We start from the raw sequence: 21,594 nt of genomic DNA on the forward strand, positions 1-21,594 counted from the left end.
CTCAGTTTTCGGATCCTACTTTACGAGACTTGAGAGAGGTAGTTAAGGAGGCACCTGATGCTCACAGATGGAGGGAGTCTCTATTGGAGCAAAATGTTACTGTACAGAGAGTGGATCCCTGAGTGAGGGATAGAGGGTGAGGTTATACAGCAGTTGGTAGTTTCCAGAGCCTACTGTCTGGCACTTCTAGCCATAGCCCATGACATTCCTTTTGCAGGTCATATGAGCATAAAGTGTGCTAAGAGATGCATTATGCAGAACTTGTATTGGCCTGGGATTGCCAAGTATGTTACAGGGTACTGCAGGACCTGTGAACAGTGCCAAAAGGTAGGCAAAGCGGGAGACAAGGTCAAAGCTTCATTGATGCCTTTGTCTATGATTGAAGATCTGTTTCAGAGGGTAACTATGGATATCGTGGGGCCTCTGAGTACTCCAAGTTTTACAAGGAAGAAGTATACCCTGGTAGTAAATTTTGCTACTAGATACCCAGAGGCAGTGACTCTGTCCTCCATTGAGGCAGAGAAAGTGGCAAATGCTTTGTTAGAAATTTTCAGCAGGGTAGGTTTTCTGCGGGAGATACTGACTGACCGAGGTGCTATCTTTGTCAGACCTGATGGCTTGTCTGTTGAAGCATTATGGAATGAAGCATCTAAAAAAAACCACCCCCTACCATCCCCAGACTAATGGTCTTGTAGAGAGGTTAAACTCTACATTAAAGACTATGCTACAGGCATTTGCAGACCAGTTTAAAAAGGATTGGGCCAAATATTTGCCCCATTTACTGTTTGCATACAGAGAGATACCTAGGAATCTACAGGCTTTTCACCCTTTGAGTTGCTGTATGGGCATAGGTGAGGGGACCTTTAGATTTGATTCATGATGAGTAGGAGGGTGTGTGTGAATCCCATATGGAGTCTGTTGTGGCATATGTCCTAAACTTCTGGTCAAGGCTTAGGGAGCTCATGGGTTTGGGCCTGGAGAACTTGGCAGTAGCCCAACAGCAGAAGGTTTGGTATGACAGGAAGATTTGAGCCCAAGAGTATACTGTGGATGAATAGGTTATGTGCTTATTCCTGTCAGATACAGTAAGTTGCAGGCAGCTTGGGAGGGACCATTCGAAGTGATAAGGAAAATTAGTGATAACTACATGGTAAACTTAGTAGGCAGCAGACAGGGACATAGATTGTACCATGTTAAAATGATGAAACCACATCATGATAGGGAGACCCTGGTGCTATTTGCAGTGGATGGCAGGAGTAGTCTGAGGGGGATCTGGTGATTGATTTTCTCAGTCACTGGGATATTGCTACCTCTCCCACAGAAGTGCAAGTCAGAGCCTCACTATCCCCTATTCAGGTTAAGGAAGTACGAACAGTGTTACAGGAGTTTGGGGGCATGTTCACTGGGAATATTGGGTGCACCTACCTAGTGCAGCACCATGTGGATATAGGACCCCAAAGGCCTATTAAGCAAACTCCTTGTAGAGTGCCTGAGGGAGTCAGACTGACTTTGAAGAAGGAGATAAAGGAGGTGTTTGAGCATGAGTAATCCTGGAGTCCAGTAGTCCTTGGACTTCCTGAGTAGTGCTGGTACCGAAGGAAGATGGTAGTGTAAGATTCTATGTAGACTACAGAAAGTTAAACAGTTATACAGAGTCAGATGCTAACCCTTGCCTAGAACAGATGAAGTTTTAGAACAGCTGGGTGGGGCTAAGTATCTGACCACTATTGATCTGACCAAAGGATACTGGCAGGTGCCCTTGACTCCCATTGCTAGAGAGAGGTCAGCTTTTGTAACACCATTTGGATTATATGAGTTTACAAGAATGCCCCGGCAACCTTCCAGAGCTTAGTAGACCATATCTTAGTAAGAGCAGGAGCCTATGCTCTCACTTATTTGGATGATGTTGCCATTTGCAGTCATTCCTGGCAGGAGCACCTTCAGCATGTCAGGGGGGTATTGAGTAGATTAAAGGGCAGGGGTGGACCATTAAGCCTAGTAAGTGTCAGGTGGTTATGGCAGCGGTCTCCTACTTGGGACATAGAGTAGGGCACATGCGCATACACATAAAATACACATAAAATTCAATTTCAAAGGGACTGTTTAGCAATGATTTGGACATATTGTGAAGGGTGGCCCCATGTGGGAGTTGTACTAGTCTGACAAGATAGAGGCTGTGGAACAGACCTAAATCATTTTGCAGGAGTGATGCATATCTTGCCTGGGAGCACTAAGGAATCCAAAAGGATGAGTTGGGAGACTGTTGTTTCAAATAGCAAAGTGTGGGCAACCCTGCTCAGCTTGTTTCACTGCAGCCCCTGAATTCTCAAAAAAATGTCTGTGCAGTGGCATTCTTTGCAGCCCCTGGCTATAGATCCTTCACTAGTCTGATGATGGCCAGATCACGTCTGTGTATGAGGAAGGGTGTCAGATTGGTTAGTATCTAAAACTTGCAGAACCAGTTTCTAACCCCTGACCTCTTTTCCTTCATCACTGTCAAGACCAAAAATCTTTTCTGAAACTGAGATTAAAAAAATATTTCTTTTTTTTTCCAAATGTCCAAACCAAAAAACGAGCAATACTTAGCAGAGACCTCACCTTTCAGGAATCACGGTCCTTTTCAGAGAGTTCAGCACATCAACTGCAGAGAAACTGATGGCTGTTCCACTAGTAACTACTACTTCCTGTATTCTAAGCCATGAGTGATAGGCATACATATAATAGAACAGTAGTTACCTTCACCACCGCTCTGCACCTCCCAGACCCTGCTATTTGTACCGATTCCAAGATCACAGTATCTCATTGATGAGAAGGTCTGTGATACTGCAGTCTTAGAAATTAGTCTATATTTTTCCATGAGTCACAATTACTTTTCCGGAATTTTCAACAAATGTCATTGGGATGCACTCTTTTTGTCTGTGCACATTTCTTTCCATTGCTAGTGAGCCAAAAGTTACTGTTGCTTCTGGGGCAAAAAGTGAGAGAGATAGAGAAAGCTCTAACTTCTCACTGTCTGAGACAGCCTTGGTTTCTCTCCGTATGTTTACTGGCATCTGTTTACCAGGATAGTCCACAGGGCTATTAAGAGCCCATTTTCAGTGGATGCCTGGTGAGAACAGCTCCGCATAATACAGGTAAATACAACAAGTATGAACAATTAGTTAAAATTATACACAGTAACTACAATAACAAGCAAGTTAACTCAAGTGAGTATTGGGTAAAGATGATTATTAGACATTTTGGTGAAATTCACACAGATATTCAGTGTCCGTCAATTAACACTTGTAGGAAAATTAGAGGTAGAAGACATCACAGAGTATGTCACTTGTTACTAGCTAATATTACAGAATGAAATAGAGACAGAGCTTTCAAATAAGGTGGTAGGGCTGATGCAGGAAATGTTATAGGCATATGTTACCTATGGAGGAAAAAATAAACAAATTGAGTATAAAGTGTAAGAATGTGCGAGGAGCTATGGAAGTGGTCAGGACTTAAAAGTTGGGTGTTAGGTACAATATGTTAACTGACCAAACCTTTCAGAGTTCCTGTACATAAATTTCAGCTGTTTCAATTTTGGGGAGAGAAGTATATCCCAGCCCAAAGTGTCTTTATCCTGTAACATGGAAGATCTGTAGTTGATTCATATTGCTCATGTAGCATAATTATATCCAAAGAAAAGAAAGAGGCTAACAGATCAACCTCCAGAAAGTATTTGTCCATACATCCATCCACAACCCTTTTTCCCATTTTTGCACATGACGTTGGGGTGTCATTTAAACAGTGACAGTCATCTTAAGTTATTGTTCATATCACCTGGTGGCTAGTCCTGCCAACTACCAAAATTTTTTATCTTGATTATATTTTCTTAATATAAGGATCATGCACTTGACCATCTTCCTTGTTCTGTATTACATCTCCTCCAGTATTTTGATTTTTAGTTTAATGGAGGTCTGGCTTTCACTTCCCAGTCTGTTTTTCTTATCTGCCACCTTTTGGTTTACTTCTCTATCTTAATGCTTTCAAATTTCCCATACATTGGTGAAACATTTCATGAACTATATCCAAGACCTACAGAGCATTTGCTTGGGAACATTTGTAGCTGGATTTTGAATTTGTGATTGAAACTTTGACCTTGCCTCCTTTAAAACCGGATTATGCAGCGAAACAGTGGATGTTGATTACTTTTCTTGAAGGCTTTTTTTTCTGGCTGGAGTCACTTTTGTAGAAATTATTTCAGGATGTCAGTACTGTAACCGCTGATGTGTAAAAATAAAAAGTCTTACAGTTTATTTCTTCGCAAAGACAGTTTCATTGATGACACCTCATACATTTATGCCAAAGACTGAGATGTCTCTGAACTCATTCCTAGAGTTACCAGTCTTCTGATTAAGCACGTACATTATTTATTGTTCTCAGTGTATAATGAAAAATTCTGCACATTTCTCATGACACTGTATATTTGTTAAATGCAGGTCATACGCTGCATTTTAAAACTTATGAATTTATGTACATGTCTGCAGTTTCCATAGGTTTAGTTTATACTCCAATATTCTATTAATACCCTTTGTCCATTTAGATTTTCTGATCTGCCAAGACTGATTTAGTCAGATGCCACATTTGCCCATATCAGCATGTTTTACTTTGTACTGTGCATGTGCAGTAATTCCCTCATAGAGAAGTGGCAGTTGATCCCTTCTAAGCGATTCTGCTTTAACATCATAGATTCTCCTTGGCAGACCCTGTGGTTGACGTTATCCTCCCCAGCAAACAGCAGTCAGCATTGCCTTTTAAAATTTCCATATTCTGACATGCCCCCCCCCCACACACACACACACACTGACATCTCCTGTGGACTACGTAAGTATGCTCACTGCTTGTGCCCTTGTGTCTGCTAATCATAGCTTGCCTCTCATGCTGTCTTGGTCCTTGCTACTGCCAGTAGAACTTTTGTGCTTTGAATGCCATTTGGATTTTTTTCTGGCTTTATTTATAAGTTCAAGAAGAATAGTGAAAGAAGGTTTCTCCCCGGAATGATGGGGGGGGGGGGGGCTCCTCAAAATGCCTGGTGGGAAGGCTAGCTTTTTGCCCAGGTTTTTTCTTGGTGGTGTGAATTGTGTCATCTTGGGACTCGTAGATGTAATGAACATCCCTAAGGGGCATTCAGTTCTTTTGTGGTCCTCCAGTTCTGTGGGTAACTTGAGGCCTCTGAGAGGTGTACTTCCAGCTCCCACTTAGGAGTTTGTGTCACAGGGAGCCATGTACTGCTTTTCCCATGACTGATCAGTTTGGTCCCGTGCCTACCTAACTTGATGGCAAGTAATGTCTCAGGTCAAGGAGTACTCTTGTCCAAGGCTTTTTCTCCTAGGGTCTGCCCCTCACCTGGCTAGATTGACTGGCCCTGGTACAGGAAAGTGTCACATGATGCGCTTGTTCCACTCTTTCTGGAATCTAAAGTCATGGGTGCAGAACTTCATCTGTGTGGGGATTTATTGGATGTTGGCTCATGGCCTGGCACAGACTTTAACTCCTCCTGCTCCATTTTTGACTTGCATGCCTTGTCTGGCCCCACTACTGATGTACAGCAGTACTTTCCACAAGCCATAGTGAAGCTTTGGTGTCTTTGAGTTCCTCCAGCTTCTTGTGAGTCAACAACTGCTTTAGGAAAGTTATGTGGATCATGAGTGCCCTTAACCTGTGTGTAAACTCTCCATGTTCCATACCCACCTAAAGGAATGGAGCTTTGGATGTCTACAGAGCCCTTAGTCTTGAGAGAGAGATTCCACCTTCTCCCTGAATAAAGCAATGCTGTTGTAACACCAACCATAGACGATAATTAATTTTGGGTGGCTGCCTTGCAAGGATGGCAGGCACAGCCATATGCATGTTGGAGTATGGCTTGGCTATATTCATTACCCTGGGAAGTGACCTCATGATTCTTCTGCTTTGCTTATGCAAGAGTGGGATTTGTGAGCAGTGGCTTCAGTCTGTGCTAAGTGACCTTCCTTTGGTAGTAACAGGCCTTATCAGGAAGTCATGCTTTTGAATTCTTGCAGGAAAAAAGAACCCACAGGCATGCTAGGCGCTAGACCAAAAATGGCACACTTTTACTGTCCCTGGTTTCGTATGTCTGTCTTAAAGATCCCTGTCTGCTGCCCACACCTGTATACCTGATCTACAGTGCAACTGGTAAGGGTAGGTTGGGGTGGTAGGACAGCTGTTGCTATTTAATCCTTGGGAGAGCTGCTCCATATGAAGTCTTTCAGAAAAGAGAAGACACCATTTCATGTTGTCTCCTCTTACTGATTATTTTCTTCAAAGTCCTCAGTGGATCCATGAAGGGGAGCTGTGGAGTGGGCCCATACTCTTCCAGTGATTGCTATGTTTGTTTTCTGCCTCTGGGTCATTATAAGTGTTGCTGATGGTCTAAGTGGCCACTTCAGCAGAACAATGGCACTAAAGTATGGGTCTGATACCAACACTAAAGTGTCATGAAAGAGAACTGAAAAATTGTAGTTGCTTTGATGGAGCCCTAGAAACACTGGGTGAAGGGCCAGATTTTACATATAAAAGGCATGTAAACATAAAGAAAAATTAGAATTTCAGGCCCCAAAAACAAATAGTGCAAGCAACAGAAAAGGGGTAGTGAAACACGGCCATTGCAGACTTTGCAAGTTCACCTATACAGGGCGAAAATTGAAGCTCAACACATTAAAACATGAACTAATGGTCTGTTTATGTTTCTATGACTAGTGTCACTTTTCATGTGGGTAAAATGGGGAGAGATGTGTAAACTTATTTATGAACATAATTGGGGGGGGGGGGGTAGGCAACATTTTTTATGAATTAGAGTGCAGCAGCCTTGAAGCCTTCCTGCCTGTACTTCAGGAAATAACAGTCACTCTGCCACTCTGTTTCCTTCCAAGCCAGAGGCCAGCTTAGGTATTTGTTTTTTGTGGTGGACTTCCTTCTTTTGAGATTCCCATTCCTTATGCCTTCATGTCTTGCTTCATTTCAGTTAGAGTCTATTGCCATCTGTTTCGTTATGGTAGTAGATGCAGGGCGTGGCTGGCGTTTACCGTTAGGCATTTGTGAGGGGCACAAAGGTCTAGTCAGAGTTGCCTTCTCCTCATGGGGAGGGGTAACCCCCACTCTGCTTCTTCTGCTTGGGTTTTTGTCTTCCAGGGTCCCACCATCTTCATTTAAATGCTGTATGATGGCCGCAGTTTTCAGGTAAGCAGTGGTCTCCTACCTGTATTTCTGGAACTCTGGTGCTGGAAGCAGTGGTTTTACCAGTGTTGCTTGGAGAGGTGTTCAGGTCTTCTGTGCTGTCAGTGCTTCCCTTCCTGCATCTCTGCTGCAGTAATTTTGCTTGCTTACAGTCTTGTTCTTGAAAGTCTTCAAGTCAAACCTTCAGTTATTTTAGATGGCTGCCTTTTGATTATTGCAAACATTTTCCCCTTCCTTCCTTGTGGCTTTACAGTTCTGTTTTAAAAATGGATAACAGGGAGCTTGATAAGAGACGGAATAAAAAAGTGTAAGCTCTTTAAAGTCAGCAAATGTGAATCCTCAAAGTACCAAAAGATCTAAAAAATGCAAATCCTTTAGTTCTAGCACCATTTTTAAAGAGGGTGCTGTTATTTAAATGCTGCTTTAGATATAGGAAGATGTGGTTGTTTTCAAAGTACAGAAATTCTCAGCCTGGTTCTTTCTCAACAGCTATGAAACCCTAACTTACTATGTAGATGACATGAGATCATTTAGAATTTTGGGCATTGGAGAAGCCAGGCAGGCGAAGGAAGTGAGCTGCACGTGGCGGCCCTCCATTCCTGAGGCAGCGTTCTGCAGCAGTACCTGTAGCTACTGGTGAGAGGGCTACATTACATGCAGAATATGGGATGGAGAGTGGGGAGGTGCACTTGGCTTTCCCAAGCTTTGTTTGCATGGGAGCCTTCTTGGGTATGTGCATGAGCATGCATGCTCACACAAGGAAATGTTGCAAGCTCTCATATCTGTTTACACACATGCGAGTCCGCTGCCCAGGGGGGTAGAGCTAAAATAAAAAAAAGCCTGATTGGCTGTATTATAATGGACTTCTCTCATTTGCTGTTGCCCAAGGGGAAATTAATGCCACAGTCTGTTGTGGGAGGGCTGAAGTTTAGCAGGCTAAGGGGTAGTGAGAAGGCCTAAAAAAAAAAACCTTCTTAGCAGTTTCTCAATTTTTTAGACTGTCGAAGAGATGTATCTCTGCACTTTGGGATTTGAGCTTTATGTTATAAAAGCTGAATTTGCCTTCATTTGAACCAGTGCTGCAGTAATTTTCCTTGCTTGCATTCTTGGTCCATTTAAAAAATGTAAAAGATCTTTCATGGAAAACTGTTTTTCTACTAGCTTTTACCTATTGTAGAAGGATTTCAGAGCTACAAGCTCTTATGTATTTGCCACTATACATGATCTAATGAAAGGGTTTTGGTGAAGTCAGATCCATCTTTTTGGAAAATGGACAACAATGGCTAGTTATGGTGAGTACATAACTTATAAATAGACCTTCATAGGGGTAGTAGTACAGCTGTTGAAAATTTTGGCCAGAAAAAAAGGAGCACACTTAAGGTAGGTAAACCCAAATGTTTGGATTTACTATAACAGTAATCTTTTCTCAAAGATCTGCTACTGGCCAATTATCTTATGCACAACTGAACTGTTATCCATGTTGGATATAACATTCTTACCATATCAGTTCATCTGTATAGAAACCCCTTTCCTTCTTGATGAGTGAGAAATGCTGTGTATGTATTCCTGCACCCCCCCCCCCTGTAGTCCAAATAAGTCCTTGGCATCTTCCCATTCTATTACCTTTCCTTCTCTAGTTATTTACACCCAGTGTCTTGGCTCCTTTGCCAGTTTTCTCCAATACCCAATTGCCGTCACCTCTATCAGTAGCATCTCCTTTCTCCATTCCTTTGTTGGCTTAGTTGTTAGAACACTTTCTGTTAATTTATGAATAAAATATCTGTATGATTATTGTTATTCTCCTTAAAGGTCTACATCCAAAATCCCAGTATCTCCTTATTTCTTGCGCTACCCCTACCCCTTCTTCATCATCTCTTTCTACTTTGAATTATATATTTTTCTGCTTCTGCTATGTATAGGAGCCATAACTGTGTTGCTCTGTAATACCCCTTCAAATGTAGTAATCCCAATCCGCCTTGTTCTATTGGAAGAATAAGTTTATCCCACTTGACTGTTGCTATCTTTCCCTTCCAGATAAAATCCTTTAGCTCTTTATTAATTGCTATCCAGAACTTCTCCTCTGGTTGATAAAAAAATGCCCTACCTATGTATAGGACTAAAGGGACTAAAACATTTTAACTGTTTTGTATCTTATATCGATATCCATAAAACAGAGTTTCCATGTTCTCAGTTTTTGTATTATCTTTAAGTCTCTTCCCACATATCCTTAGCTGCCACACTTTTTATTATGTCCCCATAAACATGGATATTGCTGTACCAATGTGTGTGTGGGTACATAATTTACCGCTATTGCCTTTGTTTTGGCTTTGTTCATTTTGTCTCCCAAAATGATTTGAAACTGTCTCAGTATGTTCCACAGCACTGTAATGTTCCTTTCCGGTTTTGTCAGATATAAAATAATATCTGCAAATAGAGCCAGCTTTTGTTGACTACCATAGCAATTATATCCTTGAATTTCTGGGTCCCTTAATTTCTTTGCCAGTGTTTCTAAATGTAATGCAAATAACAAAGGGAAGAGAGGATACCCCTGTCTAATGTCCTTCAAGAATGCAACTGCAGTCATAACATATGGGTTGTCCTGCCTCAGGCAGCCCTCGGTCGGCCGGATTCCAAAGTCTGGGTCCGACGTCGGCTGATGTCGCATTTCTCTCCGACGTCAGAGCGGCTGGAGTACATAAGCATCAGCCGACGCCATCTTCTTCAGTCTTTCTTGCCGCACGGTGCCCGAAGCAGAAGCAGTTCGCAAGTGCCGGTCGGTCAACTCCTGTATTCTTTGAATCCGAAGTCATCAAAAAAGCTAAGTACCCCGTTGGGGACCTTTTTCTTGCCTCAGCCGATGTCAGAAATTACTGAAAAAGTAAATAATTGTTTGTCTTGTGATAAACAAATACCTCATAAGGATTTCCACTCTTACTGCCTCCCTTGCCTTGGCCCAGACCACGACGTCTCGGCCTGTGCCGCCTGTGCTCACTTCAATAAGCGCACTCTCAGGCGCCGGGCGGAGTTCGCTGAAGACTTTTTCGGCGAAAAATTAGATTATACAATGCCGTCGGAATTACCGACATCGCAGACTCCTAAGAAACGAAAAGAACGGGACCGACATCCTCGGCCCGCGTCTTCCACCGACACCACTCCAAAACTAACCGCGAGTGCCCTGGTTCCCTCTGAGGTGGTTATTCCACCGCTCCGAACCGAAGACACCGCATTACCGATACCTCCGATACCGGAGACCACACCGACGCCAGTTATTGATTTTCCTCCGGATACTGAAACCGAGGAAATGCCCGAGACCATTGCTGTTGATACGGTCACTCCTGTACGTGGAGCTGCTAGGCCTCCCATATCCATGTCTATCAAGGCCTACACACGTGCTAAGGCAGCCAGCAAGTCCAAGCACCTTACTGCTAAAGCCTTACCTCAGCCTACTCCTGAAACACAAATCATGACTATGGCCGCAGACTTAATTTCCATGATCAGAGGTTCCCAGGCCCATCCTGAGAGAGGATCCCAGCCTCCTCCTGATAAGAGGCCCAGGGTTGAACCCTCTGACCCTCTCCCTTCAGATGAAGATTCTGAGGACTCTGTTCACTCTGAAAGCCAGGAAGAGCCCTTCCAGACCTATGAGGACTCAGATGCAGAGGACTCCATCCCCTCGGCCTCTCCTCCTGAGGATATTTCTTTTGGGGAAGTTCTGCATTCCATGAGGGAACATTTTAAGTGGCAAGGCCAGGAATATTCTGATTCCAGAAAGCGCCTTGAACCTTCCTTAAAAGCCCCAACACAGACCCTTAGCTATACCTCCTGTGCTTGATGTTTTGGATGATTTATACTCTGACTCCAGTGTTACCCCTGATACTCTTCCTCCTGCTCCTGTCAAGCCTGACAGATACTATAGGGTCCCAGAAACCCATTCTCATTTCTTTAGGGCCCATGTTGTTGATTTAGAAACAATTTCACAGGGACCGAAAGGGGTTTCAACTACCACCTCCAAAAATCCTTTGCCTTCCAACAGGGAAGCTAGGTCATTAGAGAGATGGAGGAAGAAGGTTTACACCTCCACTACTTTATCTATGAGAGCTCTCAATTGTCTTTCATATGTTTCAATATCAGGATTACCTGTTAGATGATTTACAGAAAACATTGGCCTCTCCTGAACCTTTAGATAGGCAGTCTTTGCAGGAGGCTGTGCATAATTCTCAGCAAGTTAGCAATCACTTTCTTCAGTGTGGATATGATGCATTGGAAGCTTCATGTAGGGCAGCTATGACAGGGGCGGTCATTCGTAGACATGCATGGTTAAAAGAACAACCTTTACCAGATCATGTTAAGGCAAAACTTCTTGATGCACCCTTGGAAAAGAACAAGCTTTTTGGTGCTAATGCTAAAGATGTGTTAAAGTCCATTGAGGAAAAAGCCAAGTCAGTTCAGACAGTCAAAGATTTCCTCCAGGTTCAGCCACCCAGATTCAGCAGGAATTGGCCTTCTAAAAACTGGTCCTTTCCTAATCCTGAATGATTTCAAAGGGGCAAAAACAGGTGTGCCCGAGGAAGAGGACAATACAGAGGTTCCTACAGGGGACGACAATGGCAACCAGCAAACCAAAGAAGTGACACAGGGGTTTCTCCTGTCCCACAAGGACAATCTCAATGACTTTCCTCTAGTTCCGCTGACCAAGGAGCAAGCAGAAGCTCCTTTGGGCGGAAAATTATCTCTGTTTTCAGACAATTGGCACAGACTGACAAAGGACAAATGGATTTTGGACATTATAGACCACGGTTACAGGTTCCATTTTCATACCTTGCCAAGAAAACAAGGCATGCCAAACCTACCACAAAACCAGAGGGCAGAGGCTATCAAGCAAATTTCTCTGCTTGCTCAGATCAAAGCAATAGAAAAGTTCCACAACAAGAGCAAGGCCAGGGGTTTTACTCAAGACTGTTCCTTGTTCCAAGAAAAGAAACTCAATGGAGACCAATACTGGACTTGTCCACATTAAACACTTTTCTCATAGTACCAAAGTTCAAAATGCTGACTCTACAGCAACTCCTTCCCATGCTGGGCAAGGGGTCTTGGCTGATTACTCTGGACCTCAAGGAGGCATACCTGCATGTCCCTATCAGACACAGCTGCAGAAGATACCTCAGATTTCTTGCAGGGCCAGAGCATTATCAATTCTCAGCATTGCCGTTTGGCTCATCTACTGCGCCCAGAGTATTCACGAAATGCCTGGCTTCAGTAATTGCTCATTGCAGGCTCCAGGGGATTCAAATTTACCCGTACCTGGACGACTGCCTCATGCAAGCGGACGACAAACTGAATCTGACAAAAAACTTGAATTATGTCATACAATTGCTACAGGCTCTGGGATACACAGTCAACTTCCAAAAGTCAAGACTTCAGCCATCCCAGCAAATAACCTTCTTAGGAGCCAAACTAGACACAGCCTCTCAAATGGCTTACCTGACAGAAGACAAGCAAAAGAAGTTAACTCATTACTTCAAAGGTTTAGCAAAGCTCACCCAGATGACTGCAAGGAGATTCCTACAGGCCCTGGGTTACATGGCATCCTGCATTCTCCTGGTTCCACTAGCAAGACTACACATGAGAAAGCTTCAATGGTACCTAAAAAGCCTATGGTCTCAACACAGCAACAACCTAGAGGCAACCATACCGCTCATTCCATGCTTTCAAAAGGACTTTCTATGGTGGGCCTCGGTAAGCCAGTCAAACACAGGTATGTCATTCAAAAAACCTCAGATAACACAGACCATGACCACAGATGCCTCAGACCTTGGATGGGGGGCGCACATGGAGGGCAGATGTATTCAAGGACAATGGTCTCCAAAGGAAACACATCTGCATATCAACCAAAAAGAAATGCTGGCAGTAATGCATGCCATCGAGGCCTTTGGACAACAACTTCAACAAGGCCACCTGCTAATACGGACAGACAACACCACTGTGATGTGGTACATAAACAAGCAGGGGGGCACCCATTCTTACCCCCTTTGCAGACTGACAATGAATCTTTGGGAAAAATCACTGAGCCTAAACATACAGTTGCAATCCCAGTTTGTTCCAGGCAAAGACAATGTGCTGGCGGACAGTCTAAGCAGGAATTTCCTAGACCCCCACGAATGGAGGTTACATCCAGAAATCTTCATACGACTCACCTAGACATGGGGCAGGCCAGACGTAGACCTATTTGCCTCCCACCTCAATCATCATCTTACAGAAGTTCTGTTCAAGGACATATCATCCACAAGCATGGAAAATAGATGCTCTGTCATTCAACTGGAACTTCCTAAAAATCTATGCATTCCCACCTCTGCCACTGATGACCACAGTATTACTAAAGATCAAAGCAGAGCAGCACAAGGGGATCCTAATAGCTCCAAACTGGCCAAGACAACACTGGTACCCACTACTACAGAGCATATGTCACAACAAAAGGTGGGCCCTTCCCCAATGGCCCCAACTTTTGACTCAACACAACTTCAAGACAGTTCATCCCAACATCCAGACTCTACAGCTAACAGCTTGGGAGATCCCATGAATAACCTCAATCTATCTCTCTCCAAGGAAGTTCAGCGGATACTAACAGAAGCCCGGAGACCATCCACCAGAAAGGTTTACTTAGCCAAATGGAAGAGATTCAGCATTTGGAATACCAGCAAGGGTCATGATGCATCATTATTGAACATTCCACTCATTTTGGAATATTTGGCAGATATGCTACATAATGGACTCTCATATTCTTCCGTAGAAATACATGCTTCAGCTATTTCAGCTAGATACAACACTGATCCACTTGTGTTTTCACATCCTTTGTTAAGGCAATTCCTTAGGGGAATCAAGAATATAAAGCCCCCAAGAAAGGCACCAGTACCAGCTTGGGACCTCAACTTTGTCCTAGAAAAACAGACTCTACCTCCCTTTGAGCCAGCAGCTTCTGTGGACTTACAATTTCTCTCATGGAAGACAGCTTTCCTGTTGGCAATTACCTCAGCAAGAAGGGTTTCGGAATTACAGGCCCTAATGGCAATACCACCATTCATAACCTTTCACAGAGACAGGGTCTCCTTACGAACCAACCCTACCTTTCTGCCAAAAGTGGTATCTAGGGTTTCTTTAAATCAAGCAATTCACCTGCCTACTTTCTTTCCCAATCCTGAGAACAAAGGGGAAAGACTGTTGCATACCTTGGACATTCACAGACAACTTCGCTACTACCTGGACAGAACCAAGACCAGTAGGAAGTCTGATCAGCTTTTTGTAGCTTACGCCCCAGGAGTACAAGGAAAAGCAATTTCCAAACAGACAATTTCAAAATGGATTGGACATTGCATCAGATTCTGTTATTCCTTCCATGGAAAGTGTGTGCCAGCCAATGTCAGACCACACTCCACCAGAGCTACAGCCACCTCTACAGCATTTTTAAGAGGTGTGCCTACAAAAGACATCCTAGAAGCTGCTACATGGAGCTCCGTGCATACATTTTCCAAACACTACAACCTCCCTTTATATTCCAGATCCAGAGCAGGCTTTGCTTCGGCAGTCCTGCAGGGATTGATAGCTACACCATCCTTTTCTTAGAGCATTCCACCTCCCCCAGCTAAGCTATGGTATTCAACCCATATGTTATGACTGCAGTTGCATTCTTGAAGGACATAGTACAGTTTTGTACCTACCATAAATGTAGATGTCCGATAGATATGCAACTGCAGTCGGGTTTTCCCTCCCTCCTTCCCCTCTATGCCTTGGGTCCACTCCTCTCCCTGTTATCCTTAGCTGGGGATATCTGTTATGGTGTATCTGTTTATTGCTTCTTTATTTGTCTGGAAACCTGCTTTTGTTTTCCAATTTGATTACAGCCTTCCTTGGAGGGCACCTGGCATCTGGGGCAAGAAACACTGAAGAAGATGGCGTCGGCTGATGCTTATGTACTCCAGCCGCTCTGACGTCGGAGAGAAATGCGACATCAGCCGACGTCGGAGCCAGACTTTGGAATCCGGCTGACCGAGGGCTGCCTGAGGCAGGACAACCCATATGTTATGACTGCAGTTGCATATCTATCGGACATCTACATTTATGGTAGGTACAAAACTGTACTTTTCTTCTGCTCAAGGAGAAATCATCAAAGAGAACCCCACCAACTTTAAATTTCACCACCGATCCCTCATATATCCTTCTAATCAACTTTATAATTTTATCAGGAAATGCAAATGCTTCCATTATTGTACTCATAAAGTCCCATCTTACTCTGTCAGATGCTTTTTCTGCATCAGGACCTACAACAACAGTAGTTTTTTCTTTCAGTCTGCTTCCCTCTAGATCATCATTGTTCTGTTAATGTTGTCAGTTATTTGCCTCCCTTCCCCAAAACCATATTGATCCATATCTATCAATGTTGGCATTACTTTTGCCATTCTTTTAGCCATTGTAGACATAAACACTTTATAATCATGGTTTAGTATTGAAATAAGCCTGTATGAAGCTAGATCTGATGGATATTGTGGATCTTTTCCCTCTTTAGGTATTACAACTACCACCACTTTCTTCTAGTATGTTGGTACTTCTCCTTCTCTTAAAATCCTGTTAAACAAAACCTTCCAGATATTTATCAGTTTTTTCCCTCCTAGCTTCCAAACTTCTACAGGAATACCATCTATTCCTGGGGACTTTCCTGTAGATTGGTTATACATCACCATTTTTATCTCATCTCCTCCTAACCTGTTACTAATTGAGCCTCCTGTGCCTCTAACTGTAGCATATTTAATTCTTCCATAAACATTTCCATTTGTACACTTTCTTGATTTCAATATTTCTCTGTTTTATACAGACTTTCATAGAATTTCTGGCATATTTCTAATACTTCTACAGGATCCCTTGTTATAGGCTTCTTAAGCTTGTGACGGCCCTTTCTACTTTTCTGGTCTGATTCAGGTCTATGTTCGCGCATCGAAGAAAAATTAAGGGTGAACATCTAATAATCGAACGTTAAACAGTGAAAGTTTAGCTTACTGAATATGCTTTTCACAGAAAAATGTAATTCATCGAATGTCCATAGTTGGCCAACATTGCAAACATAACCAGCCAAGGTTGGTGGGTACATCCCCCAACTCTATATACCAACTCCAAGATTGCACTACAGTGCAGAACAGGGCAAATTTAAAAATAGGTTTCATATGCCTTGTACATCGCAGTACTTCTGGTTGTTGTCAACTGTGGCCATTCGATTAATTATTTTTTGCTGATAATCATGTTCGGTACATTAAACATTCGCTGTTTAACATTCAGTCATTAGATGTTCGCTGTAATTTTTCTTCGATGCACAAACGTAGACCATCCTGAGTTGTTTTGCTAAAAGTTTTGGGCTCTGGAGTTATCAAAAAGTAGTTGCTTAACAGCAATCTTTCTAAACTCATGCATATTGTCCAGGTAATCCCTTTATTTTCTGTTTAGCATTATGCAGTTGCTTCCCTTCTTGTTCTGTGAGATCCCCCCTATATTGCAGTACTTTTACATTTGCCATTCCCTCTAAATAATTGTTACTTCTTAACCATATCTGCCTTTCTTTTATTTCCACCTTATTTTTAAACTCCACTTTAATTTTATCCAACTCCCTAGCTATATTTTCAGAAGAAATTTCTATCTTTTCTAATAGTATCTTCTCTAATAGCTCCTAAATAATTTCTAGTACCCATTCCTTAAATTCCTCTCTCTTCAACGATAGGTGGGAAAGAGCCAGTGTCTCACTTTTATTTCATTAACCTCTATTTTAATTCAGTTATTATTGGTGCATGATCTGAAATATTTACTGGGTACATATCAAGACCTTCAATTAAATGCGCATGTTCCTGTGAAATGTAAATTCTGTCTAGCCTAGCCCAGTTTTTGTTTCTTGGGGAGTAATATGTAAATACACTCAACTCCTAGTACTGAATTCACATCTTCCATGCAAAATATTTTCATAAATTTCTTTAAAAGCCTGTCCTCCTTAGTTATATTTTCCCTTCTGGGCCCCCCAGACACATCTTCCCTGTTGCAAATCAAATTCCAGTCCCCACCTATAAGTAATGTTACTTGCTGAATGCTGATAATTTTTCCCAGAAACTTCTTAAGCTCCATTGTAGCAGTTTTCGGTGGAATATAAATACATGCCAGTGTAATCCTCCTCCCTTGCTAGTAGCCCCTTAGTACTACAAATCTACCATTATTATCTTTTTTATCATCTTTTCTCACTTTTGGAGCATCTCTTGCAATTAATATATGTACGCCTCTCTTTGCCCCAGGTATTCCATTTAATATCCATCCTGAAAATATTTCTTTATCAAATTCACATGTTTAGTTCTTTCCAAGTGTCTCTCCTGTAGCATAATTGTTTGCAGGCCACATTTTTAATATAGTTCGCTACCCCTTTTTGTAATTTTCTGTGAGACCATTAATGTTTAAAGACCTCACAGAATGAATCATGTTCTTGAAAAATTACTATTCCCACCTTTTATGTATAACAGCTTAATAATTCCAGCTTTTGTATTGCGTGCAGTGTTTGGCAGGTTAATTTTTTTTTTTTTTTTTGCAGTTTGCTGTCATCTCCATTTGAAACGGTCATATCTTACAGAATCTTTTGTTTTATTGAAAACCCTAAAACCTATTAACTTAACGCACAAAAGTATGTACATCTTCAAATATTGAAGTTTTACCCTCCTAATAGGAACGCGTGTTCCAAACTGACAACCCCACGTACAGACTTGAGATAACCCAAAAGAAAGGTTTTCCGTGGTATAGCCTGTGGTTCTATTAAGTGTTGTCTGGATTTGTCTTATCTTTATAGCTCTCTCGGCTGGGAAAACATTTCATATTTTCAGAAAACATTTTCTTCAAGCCATTTCTCTTTATCAGATTGTCTGCTAGAGACATGAGAACCAGATACAAAACTGTTTACTAGAAAAAAGCCTTATAATATTCAGTATTCTTTTTCATTTGCTTGCTTTCTCTTAAAACATGTTAATAAATTAAGCCGATGGCCTTAACTCCATCATTTCCCTGTGCAAGAATGAGAAAAAGCACACAAAATTTTCTTTTGTCATGCTCTTTTAACTAAATCTTTTTTTTTAAGTTTAACAAAGTCCAATATTTCCAGATGTTCTTGTTCTGTCATGTTTCACAAATATAATTATTGCTTTGTAATCCCACATTTATCAGTTCCAAGTTACTGATTTTATTCTCCAAACATTAATAACATGAAGTAGGGCATATGCTTTAGAGCCCCCTCCAAGTTTAACAAAGTCCAGTATTTCCAGATTTTTGTGTTCTATTCCTGTTTATCTCCTTCTCTGAAACCCTTTCTCTTTTTCATTTCCAGTGTACTCTTGATTCTTTTGGTCAAATCTTGTGCTCCCCCAAGTATTTTCCGTTGGAACACTGGAAAAGTTTTCACTGAGACAAGTCTCTTTGTGGTCTTTATTACTAGAAGAATAAGAAGCAGAATTTCCTGTTTCAAATCTCACTTTTTGTTGGACAGACTTTTGTATTTCTTCCTCAAAAAATGATTTTGTTCCTCCAGGGAAAATATTTTGAAGATAGCTGAATGCAGCAATTTAAATCTCATGCCTGCTTCTCAACATTCCCTGAATAATTAAGTAAATGTACTCCTGTTCTGCCTGGTGGTACAGTGAGTAGTCACTCTCCACAAAAACTCTGCTGTGTTCCACTTTTTAGTACTTTGTCCTTCTGCCACAGTTTTGTCAGAATCAACTCCTTCTGCTGATAAGATTGCATCTTCACTATTAAAGGTCTAGGTTGTTTTCTCATAGCCAGGTTTGGAGCATACACATGATGTTCCCTTTCAGTTAACAGTTACTGTTGTGGTGTCCAGTTGCTTATTTGTGCTTTCATAAAATGAATAGTCTGTTCCTTCCAACTTCCTGGATACAACAGAAAATCTCATGGTTTCCTTACATGCTCTGTCCTCTTAATGCTGTTATTTTTTCAAACATCTCTTCTTGTGCAGTCTCATATTCAGCCATCTTTTTCTTCATTCACTGAGTTTTGCAGTTTCATCATCTTGTCTGAATATATTTTCATTTTTTCCAGCCTTTTATTGTTTGAGTTGATATACTCCATCAGTGTTGGATTTATTTAAGTCAAGTCTGTGTGCAGTTGCCTTATACTTTCCTCTACGTTATTAGACGTCATGTCTGGAGCTTGTACTGCTTTTTGCTGACAGCTGCAGTGCTTTTCCCAGTCACTGTTATTTTGCAGCCTCTTTAGCTAATTTTCCTTCAGGTCCTCTGTATTCTTTTTTTTTCTGGCATCCAGGCAGTGTACTTACTAGCCAGTTACTGAAATCTACCCAGAGAGCTAGTTCCACTGGCTTTCTTTGCTAAGTTTCTGTTTTCACACTGGGAGAGATAAGAATTAAGCTGCTACTCAGTGTGCAGCCATCTTGGAAGTCATGCAATTGCATTTCTGATATTACTTATGGAGAGGAAGAAAAGGTCATTGATATCAAAGGGCAAGCCCAACAGACCTAAGTTAGACAGCAACCCAGTTTTCATAATGTTTGTCAGGTTTCCCACAACCAGTCACAGACTTTTAAAAGGCAGTAGACCTGATGATAAAGAATTCTTTTTTGCAATGTGACCAGTTTGAGTAGTCTGTAGAAGTGTGAAAATGGCACAGCCAGTAACATTGTCACAAAACAGGAAACCATTGTTTTGGTGTATTGTTAAACCAAGATTTTTTTTTTGCTAGAATAGGTTTTTGAAATAGAATGAAGTACATACTGAACTCTGTTCACAAATGCAGTTAATGGGTTTAACTGGCTATTTTAATGAAACATAAATATGTGCTCATTGTTAATCTTGTAGGTCAAAAGTACAAGCAGCAGATTACACACAGGACTACACATATAGTTACAGCCAGTATTACCAGCAGTACCAGAACTACTATGCACAGTGGGGTTATGATCAGAGCACAGGAACATACAGCTACAGTTACCCACAGTATGGATACACGCCATTGCAGGTAAGGTGATAGAAATGGATGTAAATTTCAGTGGTGTAAAATCGGATACCGTATTAACAGATTCACTATGTAAAGGCAGTAGTCTGTGTTTTCCTAAGTTAATTTTATAAAAAGGATGTATTTTTTATTTAATATGAGATTGATACAGAAAACCAAGAGTTGAAGAATATTAGGCTCACTTAAGTAGCTATAATAGCGATAACAGATGTTTGAATTAAATGAGCAAGTAATTGCAAGAGAGAGCTGTTTAAATTTTCAGAAATGTAGGAAAGAACAAGTGTCCAGATGGATGATTTTCAGAAGGTATGGACAAGACTGCAGAAGGATGAGGCACTAAGAAGATCAAATAATGAATACACAGTTGGTGCATTACAGCAGCTGTGGATATTACAACAACAAAAAAAAGCCAAATACTGTCATTTAGTCATTGTTGTATATCTAGTGGTATATATATTTTTTTATTTAACAGACCTCCTAAAAAAGGCCTCAGCCGTAGGCTGAGAGCCAAGGAGAACAGGATGTGCACAAGCTAGATGATGGAATGATTATCATATGTTTCAGGGTTTGTGTCATGAGATGCTGGGCACTCAAAAGAGCAAATGGAAAAAGAGTGATCATTGTCGAGTGAATCTAAAATTATAGAAAAATGAGCAAAACTAAGACTTTTTTGTAGAGGGGTAAGCCCCCCTTTCTTGTGCCTCACATCCCCTGTTAGGGTAAGGGCAGTTCCCTGGACAGTTCCAGATCTCATACTAAAGGCTGGCAGCAAACACTTCATTGGAAAGAATGTTATTTTCCTATGAGTTTTGCTTTTTTTACAACAGTAAAGAGCAGTTGCTCTTATGAGTGTTTGATCTTGTAAACTGTACCCATTTCAGGGTACATCTGACAGGCTATCTTCAATAGATTAAAGCTGGCAAGTTGGAAAGCAGGGTATGAGCAGATGTTTTAAAATAGGCAAGATTATTGCTGTGTTCAGCATAAGCTTTTTATTTATTTCTGTTTGTTGACCGGTAGGTGGGCTGGTCTGCTGACCCCTTTCTGACCGCAACCTGAGTTCACAGAGCATTTGACAATGTAATAACAATTTTGAAAGTATGCCAAAGAAAGTTCAAGTATATAAATATTTAAAGCCCATATCATGAAGGTGTTTGACTAATAATTTAACACAGAGCACCGAAGCGTGATATAATAGGTAAGCACCTGTATAAGCAATGTAGAAAAAGTATATATAGAACAGTTATGTACAGACTATACTTAACACTTAAGAAAACCATCTGGAGAACATTACACACAACAGTTGTGTACAAAACT

The 21,594-nt window shown here is 41.4% G+C and overlaps 1 protein-coding gene across 1 annotated transcript in view; it reads left to right on the plus strand.

The window, feature by feature from the left end:
* Positions 1–21,594, plus strand: part of LOC122812639 (tRNA selenocysteine 1 associated protein 1) — a 633,267-nt gene that overhangs the window by 443,457 nt on the left and 168,216 nt on the right. The window contains exon 7 of the mRNA XM_044084823.1: positions 20,124–20,280. Coding sequence (XP_043940758.1) covers positions 20,124–20,280 — 157 coding nt within the window. The remainder of the gene's footprint in view (positions 1–20,123; positions 20,281–21,594) is intronic.

The sequence above is a fragment of the Protopterus annectens genome, chromosome 1.part1 (genome assembly GCF_019279795.1).
Source record: "Protopterus annectens isolate FY-2018-M chromosome 1.part1, PAN1.0, whole genome shotgun sequence".
NCBI lineage: Eukaryota > Metazoa > Chordata > Ceratodontiformes > Protopteridae > Protopterus > Protopterus annectens.